This window comes from Abrus precatorius, unplaced genomic scaffold (genome assembly GCF_003935025.1).
Source record: "Abrus precatorius isolate BTA unplaced genomic scaffold, Abrus_2018 Scaffold8, whole genome shotgun sequence".
Lineage (NCBI taxonomy): Eukaryota > Viridiplantae > Streptophyta > Magnoliopsida > Fabales > Fabaceae > Abrus > Abrus precatorius.
In genome coordinates this window covers 27,027,598-27,048,348 of record NW_020874428.1, presented here as the reverse complement: position 1 = coordinate 27,048,348, position 20,751 = coordinate 27,027,598, and the positions used below count along the sequence as shown (strand labels likewise).

Below are 20,751 nucleotides of genomic sequence, written 5' to 3'. Positions count from 1 at the left end.
TATATCTCACAAATTAATCATTCAAAATTCGAAATATAGAAAGTATCTGTGATGAACAAATTAGGGTTTAAACCTTGTATCTTTGAATGTACGATGTTGACTTTTGAAACAAATTTAGTATTTGTTCACACCACATGGGGAAAAATAAATGACAAAAAATGACATGAAATCAATGACAAAGATTATCTGTCTGAGTTGTTTGTCATCTTCCTCCTTTTCAAGATATATTGTTTTAGTTTCACTCATCTTCACACTTTTTAGGTCGGAAATGTATTCAAACATAGAATAAGGGAAACATATACTAACGCTTCAAAGCACTGAAATTCTCTTTAGTTTTCAATATATGGTATCAAATTATTGTAACTAACCCCTAAACACAATCTCAAAATTTTCAGGATGAGTTGTATATTTTGGATGTGCAAAAATATACGTGCATGAATGTTTTAATGAACTCTTGAGAATCTAATGGGTGCTTCTTCTTTTTTTTTTTATATGGAAGAAAATAAAAAATTACTAAAATATGGTATTTAAAAAAAAATTATTATAAATTTTTTAAAAAAATCCCGGTAGCCATTTTTAAAACATAGTAACTTTTCGTTGTTCTATTATACCTATACTAAAAATTGTCACTGATTTTTAAATCTCATATTTTTGTAATTCTTTTATAAATACTATATATATATATATATATATATATATATATATATATATATTAAATCTCATATGTAAAAATTATCCAAATCTAACATCATATTTCTGTTTTATGAAGGAGAAAAGGATTTTATAAAAAACACTATCTATTGTATGTTGTATAATTTATGATTTATATTGATGAGCTTTTCAATTCACAAGTGATACATATTGAACATAGTAAGACTAACCAACTTATTAATTCATAATCATGTTTATGGGTTATCTTTTGGTTTTTACAATATTGGGTAAACTAATCAAATATAAAGATCCCAAAGTGCTGAAGGCTTGGGCTAGTCACGACATGCTACAAATAATCAAATTTCACTACAATCCCAAAGACTAGCCCATTCATTTTGCAAAATGATTGGGTTTTAAGACTAATTCTCATCTGTTCATCATGCAGCCCAAAACCAGCCCTGAAAAGTGGATATTTCAACATTTAGATCAAAAGTAAAAGAAAATTGTAAGATTTGTATTCTCTGAGATATGGTCATGTTAGAAAAAGAAAGAATTTTTTTACATCAATTCAATTAATAAATCCTACAATATAACCACATCATGTTAGTCAATAAAAGGAGAGCATCTAAATTCAAAATTGTATAATGGGTTTTTCTTAAATAAGTTTTGGGCTAAACTTTGCAAGATTAGCTGTAATCCAAGAAGAAAAACACGCAACAAAAACAAAATGAATAGACAATCACAATCCTTCTTGTGGTTGTGGTCCTCTAAGCTACAATAAGTAGAATCCCAATTCCCAATTAGCTGCTCCATTTGCGGATCTTGGGATTTGTTCCAAAAACTGGGTGCAATTGAACTGTAACCTTGATGACACATGGTGACAAAATAGGGAAGAGAGTACATGCATTTTTCTTCTTAACTTACCTCTTTTGGTTGACATACTTGCTCATTAGTTACACAACAAAATAGTCACCTATTCGGTGTGCTATCAAGCAGTGTAAAATATGACAATGATAGTGCTGAAAAAGTTTTATGTTAAAGGCCAAAAGTATGCTTCAAGAAATTCTGTGAACTTTTTCTAAAGCAAAAACAACCAAACTTATGAAAATCCTATAACCCACAAACTTGATTGGATCAAATTTAAAAGGCTGGCAAAATGGTATAAAACTCTATGGTATTCGTATATATGGGTTGAAAGGTCCTGTGAGTAAAAGTTAATTTAGTATCTTTTAATTTGAAAAACATTTTGTGATCTCTGACTGAAAAAGAAAAAAATTGATTAGATCATCCAACGTTTTAAGGAGTGTTCATGTATTTTTAATCTTAAAATATTCACTGCAAGAACATGCATTTCACTGGCATCAACACATGATTATTAGGACAATTTTTCAAATTGGTGAGGTAGCTTCTCTCTGAAGGGTTGCATGTTTTTGTTTGAAACAATGGGGCAGGGAAAAGGTTCTGAAGCATATATATATATGAATGGTTTCTGTGCTTGTCTTTTTTCACATAAAACAAGGTATTCAATCGATACATATTTTGCACATTTTTTTAAGTATATATCCATAAAAATGTCTATGTAATCATTTTATTTATTTATTTATTATTTTTTTAATCTATTTGAAGAGTGACTAATTGATATCAACTTTATTATTGTTATTTAACTCGTTCATTGCTTATGGTTTATTTTAAAAATAAAACACTAACGACATGTATTTGTCATTTTTTTTATTAGTCTGTTAATAAACAAATGTTTTTATAGATCTTATAAAGTCTCTTAATTTGGTATTCAAGATGTATTATACAGAAGAGATAAAATCAAATGATTATAATGTGTGTTTTTTTTTTTGAAATGTTTGAAAATACATTATAAAATATAAAATAAATAAATAAATATTATCATATTCATTGCTTTTAAAGGAATAAATCCATACGCTATGAAGAAGATTTAACAAAATTATTAAAAATATTTTTTATAAAATAAAGTCATTAAAAATTTACAAACCTATCTAAAAATATTTCAAAATGAGAATAAAAAACATAAGCATAATCTTAAAGATGATATATCATTTAAAATGAATTAAAAAAATGAAAAATAGTGACTTTTTAAAAATAAATAGTTTACAAATTTCAAGTTATTTAATATGCCTTTTACACTTATAAACTAAGTTATTTGATTAATTCAATCAATTAATTTAATCTTGATTTTTCAAGTTAACTTATTTACTAGTTTTGTTTACATGATTTAATCAACTGATACACTATACAGTTAAATTTTCATTCATAAATATAAGCCTATGTTTTGTTATTTTATAGTTTAATTTTTGTGACAGGTGATACCATCATTATTTACTATGTATTTTTTATTTGATTTAAAATTTAATTATTTTTTTAAAATTTCCTTTTTCCCTAAATTTACTTTTAGTTTAGAACAACTCCCAAAGTTCTTGGGACCAAGCAAGGGGAGAGAGAGAGAGAGAGAAATGAACGACATAGTTAAACAAAATATTATCAAAACAAACCTGCCCTGTGTTAAGGTAAACAAAATAAACGTGTTATAAATAAAAGAATATTGAAGGGACTCATAAGATCAAACTCAGGATTATATTTGACTAATAAAATATTCAATCTGAGAACAAAAACATAAACCAGTTCCATTGAATATATAGGCCACAAATTAAGCTTTGTCCCAAGAAGATAAGATTTGAGGATTTGTTGGCATTCATTTTATACCCAATGTAGGGTATAACTATAATTATATAGCCAAATATAACAATGAAATGCCTAAGCTGTATCACTAATAACAAGAACATAATAAAACTGTTGGATGTTGTGGCCCCCTCACAGAAATGCAAAGGCCCCATTTACCATGACAAACAACTCAAAGAATGCAAAGGGTGGACCTTTAATCAAGTTGGCTATGTGACACTGATTTTTGCAACAACTTTTATATTTAAAGATGTGGCATTGTCCTATTCTGTGGTTGTGTTCCCTCCCAAATAAATTGAAATGTTCCACCACAACTAAGCCTTTAACCTTAGCCTCTTTCCAAGGTGTATATTTTCCCTCTCATCATGGTCCCCGCTATATAAGATTTGAGTTTCTGAATCTCAAGGATCTTATCCAATGGTGCAGATTCAACCAGGGCCCATCTCTTTATCTAATTTTTTTTTTCCCACTTAATGATTATTTTCATACATAGCTTTTAAGTTGAGGATTTTTTTTTTAAACAAGGAATGTATAGATTAATTTTATGATAAAATTTCTTGTTCAACTTACCTTAAACATCTATGTCACAATTTTAAAAGAAATATCAAATCAAACTTAACTCTAAATACAGATAAAAGAAAGTAAGAAACTTCATTTTTGTGTCACTCAACTCGAGAGATATACACATGACATTGCCGACCTCACAGTGCAGTTGAAGAGTTGAAGTACTAAATTTAGCACATTGGTTTTTCCGAATAATTATTAATTGTTATTATTTATTAAAAAAAAAAAGAGAGTTAAAAGGGTGTTTTTAGTAATTGGGGCAGTTTCCAAGCAGTTATAGTCTTCGAAGAACAAGCAAAATATTCTGCCTCAAAATTGTGACTATTCAACAGCTGTATGTGATTTTCTATAAAGTCTAAAATTTGTAAGGAAACTAAAAATATACAACACTGCAGAGTCATTTATTAGTGTACTGCTTCTAGAGTGAGTGTAGAGGTTACTGGATTTGATTTTACAGAAGAGAGAGAGCCATCAATGGTGTCTTTGTTACTCTCTTGATTCTGAACCCTTTTAAAAGCATTTCTTTCTTTGCTTTTTGGATTAAGATGATAGCTATCTGAATGTATGTGAAGGTCTTTGTAGAGAGAGAGAGAAAAAGAATGGTGGAATGAGCTAATGTTAGAAAAAGTTTGGTTCTTGAAACACTTGCAGCACTGTTTCTCATTCTGCTCTTTGATGGGTATGCAGCTTCTGAAGTTTTTGCTTATTTACTGGTTTCTTTCTCAGGTTTGAATTGTTTATTTGGAGAGGGGGTGTTTCTAGCCAACTTTTCTCTATTTTGCAAGAAAAAAAAAAGAAAAAAAAAGAGAAGCTTTTTTAGACTCAAATTTTGAAATGTCAGTGCTGGTTTATAGTTTGCAAATGCTGGTTTGTTTTCTGTTGATGTTTTTTGAATTTTTGGTGCATGTGATTAGCGAATGTTGGTATTTCTGAGCGTGTTTCGTGCTCATTTCCACATGAGGAGCGAGGCCCATTTATGCTATGCATTAAAAATGTTTCCTTTTTGGGTGATGACAGAGAAAATTGAGGGAAATATAGTTTACACTGGAGTGTTTTTCTCTTCCAACAATCTTTCACTCGTTGTGTCTTGTTAGGTTTTTTATAACTCAATTCATGGAATAGGGTGTCTTTTGTTCAACAACATCGCTTTCTTTTGTTTCTCTTTGGGTTTGTTGAATCCCTTGCTCAGAACTAGTAGTTTTTTGTTTTATTTTGTTTTACTATTCAATTGTTATGGTATATTAGGTGTGCAATTTGATTTTAAGATTAGGAATTTGGTTTCTTTCACCCTAAATGTTTTGTGCTGAATCTTTGTGACGCGGCTTCGAGTTTCTTTATGCTTGTTTTCTGAGCAGTATTCACTAAGTTTTGTTTATAGCGTTGGGATTTTCTTGCAGTGACAAGATAAGAGCTATGGATATTTCAGACTACACAAGGATTGTCTTTGATAAAATTCAGAAAATTGAGCCGGAGCATGCTACAAAGATAATTGGCTACCTCCTTTTGCAAGACAATGGGGAGCAAGAAATGGCTAAATTGGCTTCATGCCCCGATCATTTCATCCGTGAAGTGGCATTTAAGGCCAAAAATGATCTTCAAAGGTTGGCTGCTACACCAGCTATGCTCTCAATTTCACCCACTGTCAACCCTCCACAAGGTTTAAGCCATTTATCAGTAATCTCCCCTAGGACTCCTACTTCACCACCAAGCTTCCAGGTTCCCTCTCCCTATTGGGATCCTCACTCTGCTACCAATACCAATCCAGACTTTATGGGAATTAATTACTTGGATTCTATAGCAGAACTTCAGAAGCAGACACAGTTGTTCGGTTTGGAGAATCATATGGATCCTGTTAATACTGGAACTGGAGGGATTGTCAATGATTTCTATGGCTTAGATGCTTCTGCAGCCAATTTGAGTGGAAAATCTGGTAGAAGGTTTTCTGAATTTCCATTCAAGGTCTGTCACTATTTCAACAAAGGATTCTGTAAGCATGGAGCAAACTGTAAATTCTATCATGGGCAAGTTCCTGAGTGCTTATCTCAGATGTATGGAAATGATGCTATTAGTGAGGACCAGGTGGTTTCTCCAGGTTCACTAGCACAGTTAGAGTTGGAAATTATTGAGCTCCTAAAATCAAGAAGCACTCCAATGTCAATTGCTTCCCTGCCAATGGCATACTATGATAAATATAAAAAGGTCCTGCAAGCAGATGGTTATTTAACTGAGAGTCAGAGACATGGTAAGTCTGGCTATAGTTTGACAAAGCTTCTTGCTCGACTGAAAAATAGTATTCGGCTAATAGACAGGTGAAGTCTTATGATCACTTTGCATGCATTCTTATGTATTGAATGTTTGATGTTTCTTACTCTAATTTGACTTTTCTCATGGTTAATTTACAGACCTCATGGGCAGCATGCTGTGGTGCTGGCCGAAGATGCAGCGGCTCCCACATATCTGCAAAGGGGAGAGTTTGCTCGACATATAAGTGCATCACGACAAATATATTTGACATTTCCTGCTGAAAGCACTTTCACAGAGGATGATGTGTCAGATTACTTCAAGTATATTACTTTTTTTTAGTGTTAAACTGCATGTATACTCTTCTTCACAGTTAATTGTTGGTGTTAATGAATTGCTTTTACATATTTCCTTTGTAGCACATTTGGGGAAGTTGAAGATGTTAGGATTCCAAACCAGTCCAAAAGGATGTTTGGATTTGTGACATTTGTTGATCCAGAAACTGTCAAAACTATTTTGGGCAAGGGGAATCCCCATTATGTTCATGGGTCTCGGGTGCTTGTGAAACCATACCGGGAGAAAGGAAAGGTTAATGAAAGGTGAATTCCTTGTCCATTTATTTTGATTTATTTTTCTGATTGGAAGTTCTTTTAGTTTTATGGCTTCAAGTTCTCATTTATTATGTATGCGTTATTGCTTTTAGTTTTAGTTCATGTTGCAAAATGAAAGCTTATACTTAAGTTTGAAATGACTGCAAAATTGTCATCAACATTGACAATTGAAGAAAAATTATTCCTTGGTGTTTGATTCTCTGGTTCTTGGCTCTTCCTTCCTGTCCAGCCATTGCTCCTAATTATACTAATACTGATCTGATATACAAATTTTAGGGCTTAGCATCCGAGTCCTCTATGCAAGATGCAAAATTTAATTCCAAAATGTGTCAAGTTATGGTTAGTGTAAAGTTCTTTGGGATTTATTTCCTCTAAATTGAGAAGGTAAGGGTGTATCCACCTTGATTTGAATTAAAGTACCTCATAAACTTTACCTATTTCAAATCAAGGGTGGATACAACCTTGATTTCTTACTTTACACACCTCCTCACTTTAAAGAAGCCAAATACACTATTTGAAGTTTCAAAACTAGTCTGTTCTCTCTCTATATTCTTTAAATGCAAAGGTAAGATGGACAGGTGCAGTAATTTGAATCAGTATTTTCATCTTAAGAAATCTTGCATGCTATGATGCTACTCATATACCTTTTAGTAAGATTCTATTATATTTTGTTAATGCCTTTAATTTTTTTCCCATAATAATTTTCATGTACATTTTAATTTGGATGCAGGAAGTGCACCGATAGAACTGAGCTCCATATTTGTTCACCGCACTATTTAGATACGGACTTTGAACATAACTCAAGTATGATGTTATCTATCAAGTTTGGAACCTAAATTATTGCTCATGGTTAACAATTTAGAACACATATAGCTCGCCTCTGTGATTGATTTTCTCATCCAATTTATTTAGCTGTTTTTAATTATTTTTGTGATATGCTTATGTTCTGCATTATTTCTGTTTCCTATTGTGAGAGATGCATTTGTACAATCTAATGTGAAATTTATGTAGTTCTGAGAAGTTGTGGGAACCATAGATCCATAAGGAGACAGCTGATTGAAGAGCAGGATCAAGCCCTGCGAATTCAGAGAAGACAGCTTGCACAGCTTCAGTTTGCTCAAAAACCTTTCACCAGTTCACCTCGTTTTGGCTTCTCTGTGGATGAGCCAAGAGTTTTAGATGGTGTGTATGCATATATATTACATTTTTTCTTTTTAAGTTTCAATGTTTTCGATCTCTCCTTCTATGTTATATTGATTGAAAGAATTTTTCTTGCAGATCATTTCAATTTCCAGCAAGCAGAAGAATCTTTCAGTTATCTACAGGATGACAAACCTAGACTATTAGACACCAATTTCTCTGATGAGAACAGGTATGCATCAATTTCTAATAGATTTCTCTTCCCTACCCCAATCTACTGCTCACCTGTCTTGTGTACAGTTAGGCTTAGTTGTATTTTTGGTGTCTCAACTATGATTGACGTGCGATTCTGGTCTCCTAATAATTTTATGCTTGAACTTAGTCCCTCAATATTTTAATTTTTGCAATAAACTCTTTCTATTAGTATTTTTTTTTCCTATCTAAAACTCTCAGATTCTTATATTTTCTCTCCAAATCTCTGTGAACTAAACCCGTTAAACCATTTTACATCTTTTTATTTGAAAACCCACCAATTAAAATATCAATTTCACCCAAAATTAATAGATCCCAAATTTCCCCCTCTTTGAAACCTTTTTTAAACAAGTTCCCCTCTATGAACCGAACCTTAACGTTGCACAATATAAAATCTCTTTCAAATTTCATAATTATTTTTTTTACTTTTGTATCTTTTGAATCATTTGGTACCCTAAATTCACCTTAAATCTCTAGTTGTTAGTAAATAAGGATTTGATGGTTTAATGTGAATAGAATTGGCAGAAGGATTTGATTGTAATAATTCAAAATTTGAGGGACTAATTCGAATAAAAAAAATATTGAGACTGAAATCACACATTGGATGTAACAGATTGACAAAAAAATGCAATTAAGTCTATACATTATATTCTCTTGGTATGGATTTTCTATTTTCTACCTTTTTGATATATCAACTATACCGTGGTCCATAAACAATAATTCCATGTTATCTGCTAAAGGATTTGTAAAACATAATTTTCTTTGATGATCTCAGCAATCATACCATTACAAGTTCTTTGTTGATGACATTATTTGTTTCCAAACATGCAGTTTGGCTGCTACACATATCCTAAAATATTTGATTTACTATGGATGATGATGTTACTTATTTATTTTAATTTTATCCAGCAATCAAGCACTCAATCTCCCAGACAGTCCATTTGCATTTCCAATATAAAGCGGGACGTAGACAGACATAGTTTCAGATACTACACATAGAAGAAATATAGAGTTCAAACAGATCCAGGCCAGAGATAGAAGCTTTCTTTTGATACATTATACAGTACTATTGAACTATTTCTCAACTAGTTTCGGCACATGAGTCAATTCCGGCAAGTACATACATGCTGAAGAAGAGACATAGGAAGAATTTCCTCTTCAAAATTGGAATTGGTGGCATTAACATAAGTTTAATGATACATGTAAGAAGGTTATAGTTTTTAATTACACAAAGGTGCAAAAGGTTTTATTTTTAGATCATATAGTTTTCTGAGTTTTATCAAGTCCTTAGTGGATGAAAAGAATTAGGTATATAGTCCACAGTTTTCAGTATTGAAGAACCCCTTAGAATATGTGGCTATGGACCGAGGAACTAATTCACACCCTATGAACAACTTCAATAATGGTTTATGTTTGTCATTGTCCTTAACATGCATGAAGTTGTTTGAGGTTAGAAATCAAAATATTTTATTTGGAAATGCTTCAGTGCTACCCAAAAGGGTAAAATTAGGAGATGTTCAATTTTAAAAAAATGTTTTTTGTTCTCATTTTTGTTTTTATTTTTAATTATAAAATTATTTTATTTTAATTTTGTTGTTGTTTTCAAAGATGTATACAAAAACCTTCTAGATACAATATTTAGATTTCTAGTTTTAGACAGTTTATATCTTTTGTAAATTGTCTTTTATGTTTTTTTTTTCTTTTCTTCTTTACCCAAGAAGAAAAACATGTACATTTGTTTGTTTTCTATTTTTAAAAATATTTTTTTCTTTTTAAAAGTAAAGTAAAATGAAATAAAATAAAATTTGTTTGTTAACATAAATTTTATTTTCATTTTCTTTTTAAAAATGGTTTTCTAAAATTGTTTTAAAATATAGTTTTTGAAAATAAAAACATAAAATGGAAACAAACAAGGCCTAGCTTTTTTCTATTTTTTTTATTGTTTCTTGTACACATTTGAAAATAGACAATAGAATGAAAATAAAATAGTAATTTTATAACTAAAAGTGAAAATATAAAATAAAAACAAAAAATGCAATTTGAAACCAAACTCCTTACTATTATTGTTTTTGCCGAGTCAAATGTTGTTTTGTTTCTCTTTATTTTGCTTAATTTTTGTTTCGTTCATCTACTTTATTACATTTTTGGTAGATATGTTTTGCATGTATAGCATATATGATATTGAGGAAAAATTGTCCCAAACAACGTTGTTTGGATCAAATAGTTCCAATGGAAATTGAATGAGGCGGGCCAAAATTGACAAAGACATATGTCAATGCATTCATTATTGGAAAGTGACATCCATGCAAGATGATAATGGAGACTTGACTCTACCCACAAAGTAATAATAGTAAAAAAAAAGTTTCCAGTTAAAATGAATAAATATTGGTTATTATAAACTTAATATTGTAGTTAATTTAATCTTGATAAGAAAAGAAGAGCCAACTTAGAACAAGTAAAGTTAATAAATTAAAAATAAATGTATTTGTTTAAGTTGTGCCAAAAAATTCAAAAATTCTTGATTCAATTATCGTTTTCCAGGTTGAATTTTCATCATGTTTTGCACTTTAAACCACTTTCTTTTCACATATCACTTCCCTTCTAAACTAAAAACAAATAGATTATCAGTTGTTAACGATAATGATTGATTGTTTTAACTTGCCTATGGCTCCATCAATTTCTCAGTTCAATTTTTTATCAAATAATTTTGAAGTTTACATAATTTAGGCTACTGGAAACATGTTACAAGAAGACCAAGATAGCTTTAGTGAGAATATGAGTATTTATGTAAGTTTGTACAAGTACCATTATTCTTTTCTGCATGTGGTGGACTTCACTACCACAGATTTCAACGATTTTTTCAACAGGACTTCAAACCTTCGTCTGCTTGCACAAAGATACCATGAAATATAGCCCATGAGACTCAACCTTATCAAATTGTGAGTGGATGATATATGACAAGGATAATGTTAGTCACAAACAAAACTACTCAACTCAAGGAAAAGTTTGCTGCACGTGAGTTTCGTGAATGTAATTTCACAAAGGCCAATATGCATCACTGATTTTGACGGAAAAAAAGAGAGAAAGAAAGAAATAATAATAATAATAATAATTAATATTATTAATTTTGATGAAAAAAACAACAAAGAAATGATAGTAAGAATTGTTATTTAAGACTATCTTTTTCCAGCTGATAAACTCTTTTTATAGTGGAGGCAAAAGAGAGACTCATAATCTAGTCTCAATCTTGTCAAAATATATGACATGACTACAGGCTAATGAACAAGTTGCTGAGTACTGAGTACACTTAAGAAAAACAAATGAAATGAGTCACCACGAGAAAATAAAATATAAAAAGGCTAATAAAATCTATGAACGGAAATCCGAATGATAGTGAAAGTGAAGATGTTATGAAAGAGATTTTCCAAGATAATGTTTCATTATCTTGAAAGGAAATCTTCTTAGCCATTTCAATATCTGTTTTTGGAAAAGGATTGGACGCGTTGATCTTTCTTTGAGGTGAAAGAGCTCAACCTTTCTAATGGTTATACTCATTTCATTCTAGAAATTTTGTCATTCAATAAATGTCATTTGCTTTATGATAACCACAAATATCACACACTAGGAACCCATCATGTTAGAGAAGATACTGTGTCCAAATGTCTTTGAAACAAGATGGTCAAAGGATGCAAAAATATCACAAGCACAAAATATAAAAATAACACAAAAAACACTTATGTGATTGAGGAGGAAACAACCGTTAAATGTATATTTGAAAATTCACTAAAACCATGTTAAACCATGTTTCAACATGGAAGTTATATTGTAGTATTGAAATTGTTAATACAGGTTTCAGTAGATTTTACTCAATTCAAACACACCCTAAATATAGTAAGTTCACTCGTCTATTCCATTGCAAATCAACACGACAAAAAAGTTTTTAGAGCCAGCAACAACTTTTGATTTATTAATTATTGGATAAAAATCTATTTGAATGAGTACCTACAAATAAAGAATGACTGACTAATTCCATGTTTTATACAAGAACATTGATTTTAACCCGTCTCTTGCATCTTTGTCTTTATCACAATAAAAAAAATTATCTTTTTCTCAGGTGAATCTACCAATACTTGAGGGAAATTTTTTTTTTTCTGAGAATACATGAGTGAAAGATGAAAGTGATATATTACACCAACTAAAACTGTATTACATCTCATAAACTAAGCAAATAACTCCTCCCCCACCAAATGAAGAATCATATCCAGAAGTTAGAATTCAATAGTGCTTGACGAGAATCAAAATGTCATTTCAACTCATACATGTGATACAAATGGCCGCAGGGTAACAAAAGAATCGCATATACTTGTCGGGATGGTGACAAGGGTAACAAAATAAGTCCTATTGATTTCAGATATACAAAGGAATGAAAGCAGAAAAATAAATACACATACACACACATCATTGAAGGTAAAATGGAAACAACAAAGTAGTATTGACAGAATCTATAAGCTGGATCTTAGATTTGATACAGCTTCATTCTTCAATTTATACCAATATAAGTTTGCAAAATTGCCCTCAACCTGCATAAAGTTAAGGACTTAGGATTAAAAACAAAATATCGAATGCATTAATTCTTAATTATCAAATAAACTCACCTTATGGTGACAAACCGCACTGTGATATGTTCTTCCTTTCAGGTCACAAGCACTTGGTAAACTACTATTTGACTACAAAACAAACAGCAATACTAAATTTTGCAAAAGTAGTTGAGCAACTTCTGCGGGGATAAGACCCAATACTTGAGTGTGTCGTGACATCATGTACAAATAGTATGCCGAGTCGCTGATTAAACTCTAGTGATTGTGCTTTAGCCACAATGCTGACCAAGAACATTTTTTAGCAACATGTTGCATGGCAATAATATTACAACAGATTTTCATCTTCTGGTACTCATGCAGGTTGACTGATACAAACTTGATTCTGATCTGTCACATTTTTCTTTCATATTTCTCAGCAAACTTTTTAAGTAATAATCTCTGGCGGAATGCCAAATACGCATCTAAACTAGTTCCAGCCCACTGTTGACAAAAAGATTCATCAGTTGGAACGAGAGATCCAAGTGGAAATGGCCCTTTTGGAGCTTTCTTTAGGGAAACCAAGAACCTATGACGAGGACGAATTCTCTGGTCCAAAGACAAGCTAAGATACATTGGGTATTTGGTCAAGGATTGCACCTCATTGTTAAGTTCATTTACCAAGTACAAATACTTGGGTTTTAGATTCTCCTCCAAGGACAGAGATAGCACCTGCAGGTACAGTAGAAAACATTAACAAGAGATACATACTATTCTTCACATTATTTGAAGGATCGATTCAAAAGATTGTAACAATGATAATATCATATAACATGTTATTTTCCCTGTTCTATGTGTGCAATTTTAGGGTATCCTACAAAACAGCATAAAATGGAAATTTGGAACAGTAAAACAGGATAATCACCATAAATTAATAATGAGGAAAATACATGCAAAATGACCTGTGTAAGGCTAGTCAAGACTTTCACGATGTCTGAATTTTTCATTCCTATGCTCCTTAGGAATTTTATTCTTGGAAGTAATCCATCATCTATGCTGTAATGGAGAAGCTGGGGATGTTTTGTCACCATCTTCACAATGCTATCTCTGGGTGCACCCAACTCTTTCGTAAGAAACATATATCGAGTATTCCATGAAATGTCAATTCGCTGCACAAGAATTTGGGGACTAAGCTGAATGACTTTACCCAAATCTTTTTCCTTGATGCCGACTTCCTCAACTAAATATCTTACAGTTGGTTTTAATGAATTCTCGACACTATAAGAAAATAGGGATGGAGTAGTTGTAATGATTTGCCCTATTCTGGAATTAGGTATGCCCAGGCCCCTCAAGAACGCAACATGAGACTTCAAATTGTTCTCCACTGTATACTCAAGAATATGTGGCTGCCTCAAAAGAATTCTTCTTACATCTCTATGTTTAACACCAACACTCAATAAGTATTCCAATCTTTCCTGTGCAGAACAAACATTAATTTGAAGTGATTGCATGTGCCTCTCATACATTTGGATAAAGTGTGATTCCTTAATTCCAAAGGTGCTTAAATAATCAAGAAGCGGTAACCATTTATCATCCAAATCAATCTCTTCGGACAACTGTGGATACTTTTCCTCCTTTAAATTTCTACTAAACTGCAATTCAAAAAAAAGAAAGACAAAGAAAGTAAGGTTCCTGGACACCACAGGTACATCCAATGGCTCAATTTGACACTTAACAGCTTACGTTATCACCATTTGGTACCTTTCTACTGTCATTTCGTTGTAACGATGCCACTCGCTCACTTTTGGTCATTGCAGTTCTTTGTTCATTGTTATAAGATCTCACACCCCAATCCCTTTCCTGTTGTGTATCTTTTCCTGCACAAGCACAAACAAGATCATGAATATTTTATCTTTTCTCTTAAAACAAATCAACAGAACTCTTTCAAGCACACCTTTAATTGTCTGTGACTTAAATCTCTTGTTATTAACATCAAAGTCAGCAGGCTCAGCAAATTCATCCTGGGCACATGTTCCACAATGGAAAAAACAATCAATAATAAACAATAAAAAAAAAAAATCAAATATCAACATATAATTAAAATTTAAACATCATGTTGTTCAATTATGCTGTCCAAAGTGCAGAGCTTAACCATCAACAATCCAAGCAGAAAATAAACACAACCGAATTTTCAAACAGGAAATGCATTATGCACATGATTGAAATTTAACACTTTCTTCCCAAAATTCCAGCAACGCTGAACACTACTACATCCCTTTTTTCGTCAATGCAAATATATTTGGGGAAAATAAAAAAGTTCAAACCTTTAAAATGCATAATCAATGACCCACTTCACTTTTTCAATAACTTAGAAATTCACCAGATGAATTAACGCACAATTGAATCACAAAACAAAACTCACATCAGAAAGGCAAACATCATCGTCTTCGTCATCATCATCGTCCATTTCTTCATCGTCTTCATCACTGTCATACAGTGAGAAGGCTTGTCCATACCTTGACCTTCGGTTAGTCTTGAGAATCTTCGGATTGGAATGTGCTGCAAGCTCCACCAAATTCTTCCACCTTCTGGAACCCAATTGAAATCTCTCCAAGTTTCGAATTGGAGAAGTAGAACACGAAGGAATTGTAATGTGTAACATAGGATTATAAGGATAGAGAGATATAATAGCAGCCATTGCTGAAGAGAGAGAAACAGAAAAGAATATACTCCAAAACCCTAAACCAGAATCTAAGCACTGTTATGTTAGCACACTGAGGTTTATCTTCCTTTTTTCTACGAGTAAGCCCGTGGGGCCCAATTCCCACCATTGAAACGGTGTCGTTTTCTTTTACAACCATATCTGGAACATGAGTCACACAAAGTAATGTGTGGGTGGCGCGAGCCCGAGGGCTAAAATAGCCCACGTGGCATTATTTATAACTGTTATTTGGGTGTGGAAACTGAAACGGTTTTGGCAGTTACGATCATGGAAACAGCAATGTCTGCTTTGTCTATGCTTTCATTTACGAGTGTGAAAACTAGGAGCACAGTTACACGAAATTGTCCAATAATTCACAGAAAAAGTTGTGATCTTTGGGTAAAGAATGCAAGCAGAAGAACAAGGGTGGGTGCTGTGAATGTTGATGATGTAACCTCGGTGCTTGATCCGGTTCCAGTGGAAGTTACCTGGCAAATTGTGGTTGGTGCTATAGGTACCTTCTTAACTCTCACACCCTTTGGTGGTTAATTCAAGGTTTATTTGTTCACAAAGAGAAAGGTGTGTTGTGTTTGATTTTGTGTGTGTTTGTTGTTTTGAATTTTGTAGCTGGGGTTACACCTTTTGTGGTGGCAGGAATTGAATTTAACAAGAGAATTGTAAGTAATTATTTTAGTTGGTTCAGTTAGGCTTGGAGGTGCTTGTGCATAAATTATGAATCTTATGCTTCGCTGTTGCATGTTGGTACAGATAGCTCAAAGAAGGTGTGAGAAGTGTGGAGGGTCAGGGCTTGTTTTAAGGGAAAAGGAGTATTTCCGTTGCCCAGAATGTGGTATGATTGCTTCTAATCATTTTCATACCTTTGTTCACCCTTTATTGTTAAAACTTCAAACGTATTATGTATGTAAGTGTCTCTTGTATGTTTCTCATGTCATTAGGTACTATATTTAAGCAATTAAGTATGCAGCCGGGTGAATGTCATTGTATGCCTCTGAAATATTCCTGATTTATAGGATTTTTGAGGAATTTAGATGTGTCAGTGATTAACATCAAACTCAGCAACTTGAATGTATGTAAATTTAAAATCTAATGTTTGGTATGAAATTAAGAAATTATTTGGATGTAAATTGAATACCTAGGAGTTGTAGAAATCCCTGCATTCCCAAGCTAGTTCAAATATCTATTGTCAACCTCTTGAGTCTTTTGATGTTAAAATGGAGATATTTTTCATAGATCATCCTCTTCATAGTTCCTGTCATTTGGGCTGTGAACTGTGACAAATGATATGATGGTCAATTCTTGCATTTCTTTAGTAATTCTATTACTGCAGTAATTATTCTGAAAGTATCAATGACTTGTTGCTTCTCATTGCTTTGTTGTTTCTCTATTGTTCTTCTCATTTATGTTTTCTTGATGTAATTTTTTATTATGTAAAGTTGATTACCTTATAGTCCTTCAAATGCTATCTATTGCAGGTGGGTTTCTTCCTTGGCAGTCCTGGAAAAGATTCTTTTCCGGTTAATTTCTACAGCATTGTACAAAACAAACATACTTCAACGATGACAACTTTATAATAGCACAGATTCTATGTTTGTGGGAACATTCTCCATTATACACAACTTTATTAGCAATTATCACCAACTATAAAATTTATTGGAAAGATCAATGTTATTTCTTGAGAGAGATAGTATTTGTTACCTTATTAAAACACACCTAGAAAAATTGTATACACTAATGATGAATGAAAAGAATGAGAACTCTGTTTTACTAAAATCAAACAAAATCTAGCTTGATATCAATATTGGATTTTGTTTTAAATAATATTTGGGCTGTTTTGTGTAAGTGGTAGAATAGAAAATTGATTTATTTATTCTGAACGCATTAGAATTCTAGCTATTTTTTTTATTATTATTAATTATTCCTTTATCTAAGATTCTAATTGAATTGACTTTAATTTTTATTATTATAGGATGTAATGCTAGCTACCCAATAAATACATTTAAGATATACAGAGCAAATATTTAATGCCAATACTTGGAAATTTAGCAAAAGGGTAGCTTCCCCAATTTTCCATTTTAAGACTATCGATCCATTGGTTGAGATGAATAAAAGAAATTTTAATCCATTTCCTATGAATGCAAGTGAAATCAATAAAATTTTGCATGCTTTCTTCGGTTTTGGATCCTCTGCGGCCGTCCAACGTGTCCCACAAAAGAAGTAGTATATAAAAAAATATAAAATTAAACTAAAAATATTATAATCTTTTATGACTGTAAGATGCAAAATTATTAGTAAAGATTTCTGCAGAAGACACAGACGACTGTTTAGAATCCAAATTCACTTTTTCCATAATAACGAATAATCATTGTTAAAGATCGTCCAGTGTCTCTTTTTAATAACCAATGCTCCAAGAACCCAAATAGATCTATAGATGCTTTACTATTTAACATTTTGCTGAATGTTTGGTTTTTGCTAGAATATATTAGAAACTTAAGTTTTTTATTTTTATTTATTATTCTCTAATTTAATAAGTTTTTTGAAACAAAAGAAATAAATGATAAATTAACATAAATATAAAATGTTAATCTTTTATTTACTTTATAAATATTAAATTTAAAAATAAAATATCTGTCCAAATTGCATTTGTAGCATCCAAAACTAAGCCCAAATTGCATTTGTAGTGTAATAATGCATTGATAGTATAAAAATTATTGACACCAATCATGCCCAATTCTCCAAGTTTCACCGTCTATTTGAAGCTACAAACCAATCCAGAGTTGAAAAACCGTTGCCTCTGGAAGCAGATTATGATTTTGAACTTGACTCTTTTAATACCTTTAATTAATATAGTCAACACCAGTTTTTTTCAGTATTTCTCTTATCAGAAACCCAGTGCATTAAAGGACTTTGACATTATATAAAATCTTAGTATGACCAACGCCGTAACAAGATTTTTCTTTAGAACAAAAATTAATTATATATATATATATATATATATATATATATGTATATATATTATTCTTTATATCTTTGTCATGTCATTAATGATGTGAGAGACGGGTAATGACTCTTGCTATAATTAATTGTTACTGCTTGACTCTACTCTAGCTAACGTAGTTTACACAAATCTACAACCAAATCTGAGAACCTTATCCTTTGTTTACTTTCCCTGCTTTTAAGACTTTCTTATATTGACTATGATGAATGTGTGTATGGCCAATGACCATCTTCTTTATGCGTGCATCTTGCAGCAAGTTAAGACTATACCCACCAAAAAGTGTTCATAACGTTGTTGTACCTATGGTGACTTATTTATTAGAGAGAAGAAATTGTATAGATTTATAAATTTATTTTATAAAAGTTAATTGTTCTTTACTGATTTTTTTTAGTCTTAAACTATTCTAATAATATGAAGATAATTAATATTATTTTTGATTTTTGTCAAAACAGATGAATAAAAATAGTTTCCTTTTCTCTGTGAACAGATAAATACAAATAAAGATAATAGTTTCCTTGGCTTGGTGTTTGAATTGGTGACACGGCCACAATTTTAGACCTCCCATTTTCTATCTGTTAAACTAAATTGTTATTGGTATTTGGTGAAGTTCAACTACTATTTTTGTTACTGTATTGTAGTAGTGTTACTTTCTGTAATTTTTTACTATATTGATCTATACATTTAGCTGGATCTTTATATATCACCTTGCAAATGATTCAATTCATTTGTTGGTATATCTTACATAAAATTCTAACCAGTGAATCTTAATTCATCCTACCGAAACTTCAGCTAGAAAGTTGATAAACAGTTAAATTGAAGATTTCTTAAAATGTTACAGAAGTCAGAACTTAGGAAAAGAACAATTAATATTTCCTGGGCACGAGTAATGTGATGCTGAACAAGTTGTTGAGTATTTAATATACTTTAATTAATTGCTTCTAATAATTTAAAAAATAAATATAAAATGAGTTGTATTTTTAATATAATAAATATAATTTTTTTCTGAATTAGTGTTGCAAAGTCACTCATTAAGCTGTTTATTCCTCTCCTCATTAATTACTTCTTGTCTATCAAGAAATGGAAAATAAAAATGGTAAGCATTACAAATCTATGACGCATGGCTGACATGAAATTCATGTCATCCTATATTTCGATTTATGACATGAATAATTAAGGTGGGCGGCATGTTGGGGTTGAAAACAAACACAACAACAAAAGTGAAAACATGAGTTTTTTTTAACTCAACTTTCAGAATTAGATAGCTTCTACAAAAATTGGTTTTTCAACGCTCAAAGGACAACACAAACACTTGCGTTTGTAGTTCTAAGTGTATAAAGACACATTTATGCATGTAGGTGTTATTGCACATAAAAGTGGTTGAGGCCAAAAGAGACACATGAGGGGTTAAGTCCAATTTAGACATAGGTTGGGTTGGGTGGAATTTGTACAATCACTGGATTTGCTAAAAAGAAAATAAGGGTCAAAACAGCATAAAAGAAATTATACTTTGTTTAACCTATAAACTGTATGGATAAAAAGTAATTTAATAACAACCATATATCAAATTTGTGCTCACAATAAAAAAGACCAATATATAACTTCTATACTTTCATATACTTTCTTTTTCAAATCTATTCCCACATATAACAAAATATATAATTCAAAGAACTTTACAGTAAATCTTAGTCAATAACACAATTTTTTAGGCTCATGCACACTGTTGCAGTTGTAATCATGCACACATGCAAAATCTAAGAGCTGTGCGATAATTAATAGTTTTGTTATTTGAACATTTTAAAATTAATACTATATATGACATGGTATTCAATTTTATATAGATATATACACTTATTTCAAATTTATACTTCAAAATTAAAGTTACAACATTTTGTTATTCCAAAATTGTGTTTAAAAGCACTTTTCCAGAAGAAGAAAACATGTGTTAGTATTTTGAAATGTTGGAAACCGTGTGGGAACGTTAGAACAGGAACAAGACAACAATTGTTGTACCGACATACTCCTTTTCCCTTTATTACCTTTTTTTTTTCTTTTCAAATAACAACAATAAACGAATCATTACGGCATTTACCATTTAAGAGACGTAAATGACCAAACTAAATTAAAATCTTGATGTCGATGGTGAAAATTTATCTCTACATGATTTTTTGTTCTGCACATACACGTGAGGTTAATTTTACAAGTACATTAGCTTAGTTTAAAAGGTTAATTTATTAAAAGTTAAATCATAACACTTTTTTAAAAAATGATGTATGAATTATAATTGGGATCGTT

The 20,751-nt window shown here is 31.4% G+C and overlaps 3 protein-coding genes across 12 annotated transcripts; 2 read left to right on the top strand and 1 right to left on the bottom strand.

Moving 5' to 3' along the window:
* Positions 1-3,887: 3,887 nt before the first annotated feature.
* LOC113846363 (zinc finger CCCH domain-containing protein 18-like) lies at positions 3,888-9,253 on the top strand. 8 transcript variants are annotated; one of them, XM_027474526.1, is made up of 9 exons: positions 3,898-4,603; positions 5,309-5,957; positions 5,994-6,233; positions 6,327-6,488; positions 6,585-6,764; positions 7,507-7,580; positions 7,788-7,958; positions 8,055-8,148; positions 9,078-9,253. In XM_027474526.1, the coding sequence occupies exons 1-9, from the start codon at positions 4,540-4,542 to the stop codon at positions 9,124-9,126; spliced, it is 1,683 nt and encodes a 560-aa protein (XP_027330327.1). In that variant the 5' UTR covers positions 3,898-4,539; the 3' UTR covers positions 9,127-9,253. The 8 variants fall into 8 exon arrangements, with proteins under 8 accessions (XP_027330329.1, XP_027330327.1, XP_027330330.1 ...); XM_027474528.1 differs by having other exon boundaries at positions 3,888-4,603; positions 5,322-6,233; XM_027474529.1 differs by having other exon boundaries at positions 3,898-4,085; positions 5,309-6,233.
* A 3,049-nt stretch (positions 9,254-12,302) lies between these two features.
* On the bottom strand, positions 12,303-15,510 carry LOC113846898 (transcription termination factor MTERF9, chloroplastic). Of its 3 annotated transcripts, none has more exons than XR_003501731.1 (6): positions 15,165-15,510; positions 14,697-14,763; positions 14,486-14,619; positions 13,705-14,394; positions 12,824-13,474; positions 12,303-12,748 (listed from the first exon to the last, which is right to left on the bottom strand). XR_003501731.1 is itself a non-coding variant. In XM_027475627.1 (5 exons), the coding sequence occupies exons 1-5, from the start codon at positions 15,438-15,440 to the stop codon at positions 13,157-13,159; spliced, it is 1,551 nt and encodes a 516-aa protein (XP_027331428.1). In that variant the 5' UTR covers positions 15,441-15,489; the 3' UTR covers positions 12,458-13,156. The 3 variants fall into 3 exon arrangements, 1 of the variants encoding a protein (XP_027331428.1); XR_003501732.1 differs by having other exon boundaries at positions 12,323-12,748; positions 14,504-14,619; XM_027475627.1 differs by having other exon boundaries at positions 12,458-13,474; positions 13,621-14,394; positions 14,504-14,619; positions 15,165-15,489.
* Positions 15,511-15,714: 204 nt separating this feature from the next.
* LOC113848025 lies at positions 15,715-17,166 on the top strand. Its single transcript, XM_027477377.1, has 4 exons — positions 15,715-15,957; positions 16,071-16,120; positions 16,212-16,293; positions 16,937-17,166. Exons 1-4 carry the CDS (start codon positions 15,732-15,734, stop codon positions 16,981-16,983), a joined length of 405 nt encoding a protein of 134 aa, XP_027333178.1. The 5' UTR covers positions 15,715-15,731; the 3' UTR covers positions 16,984-17,166.
* Positions 17,167-20,751: the final 3,585 nt, after the last annotated feature.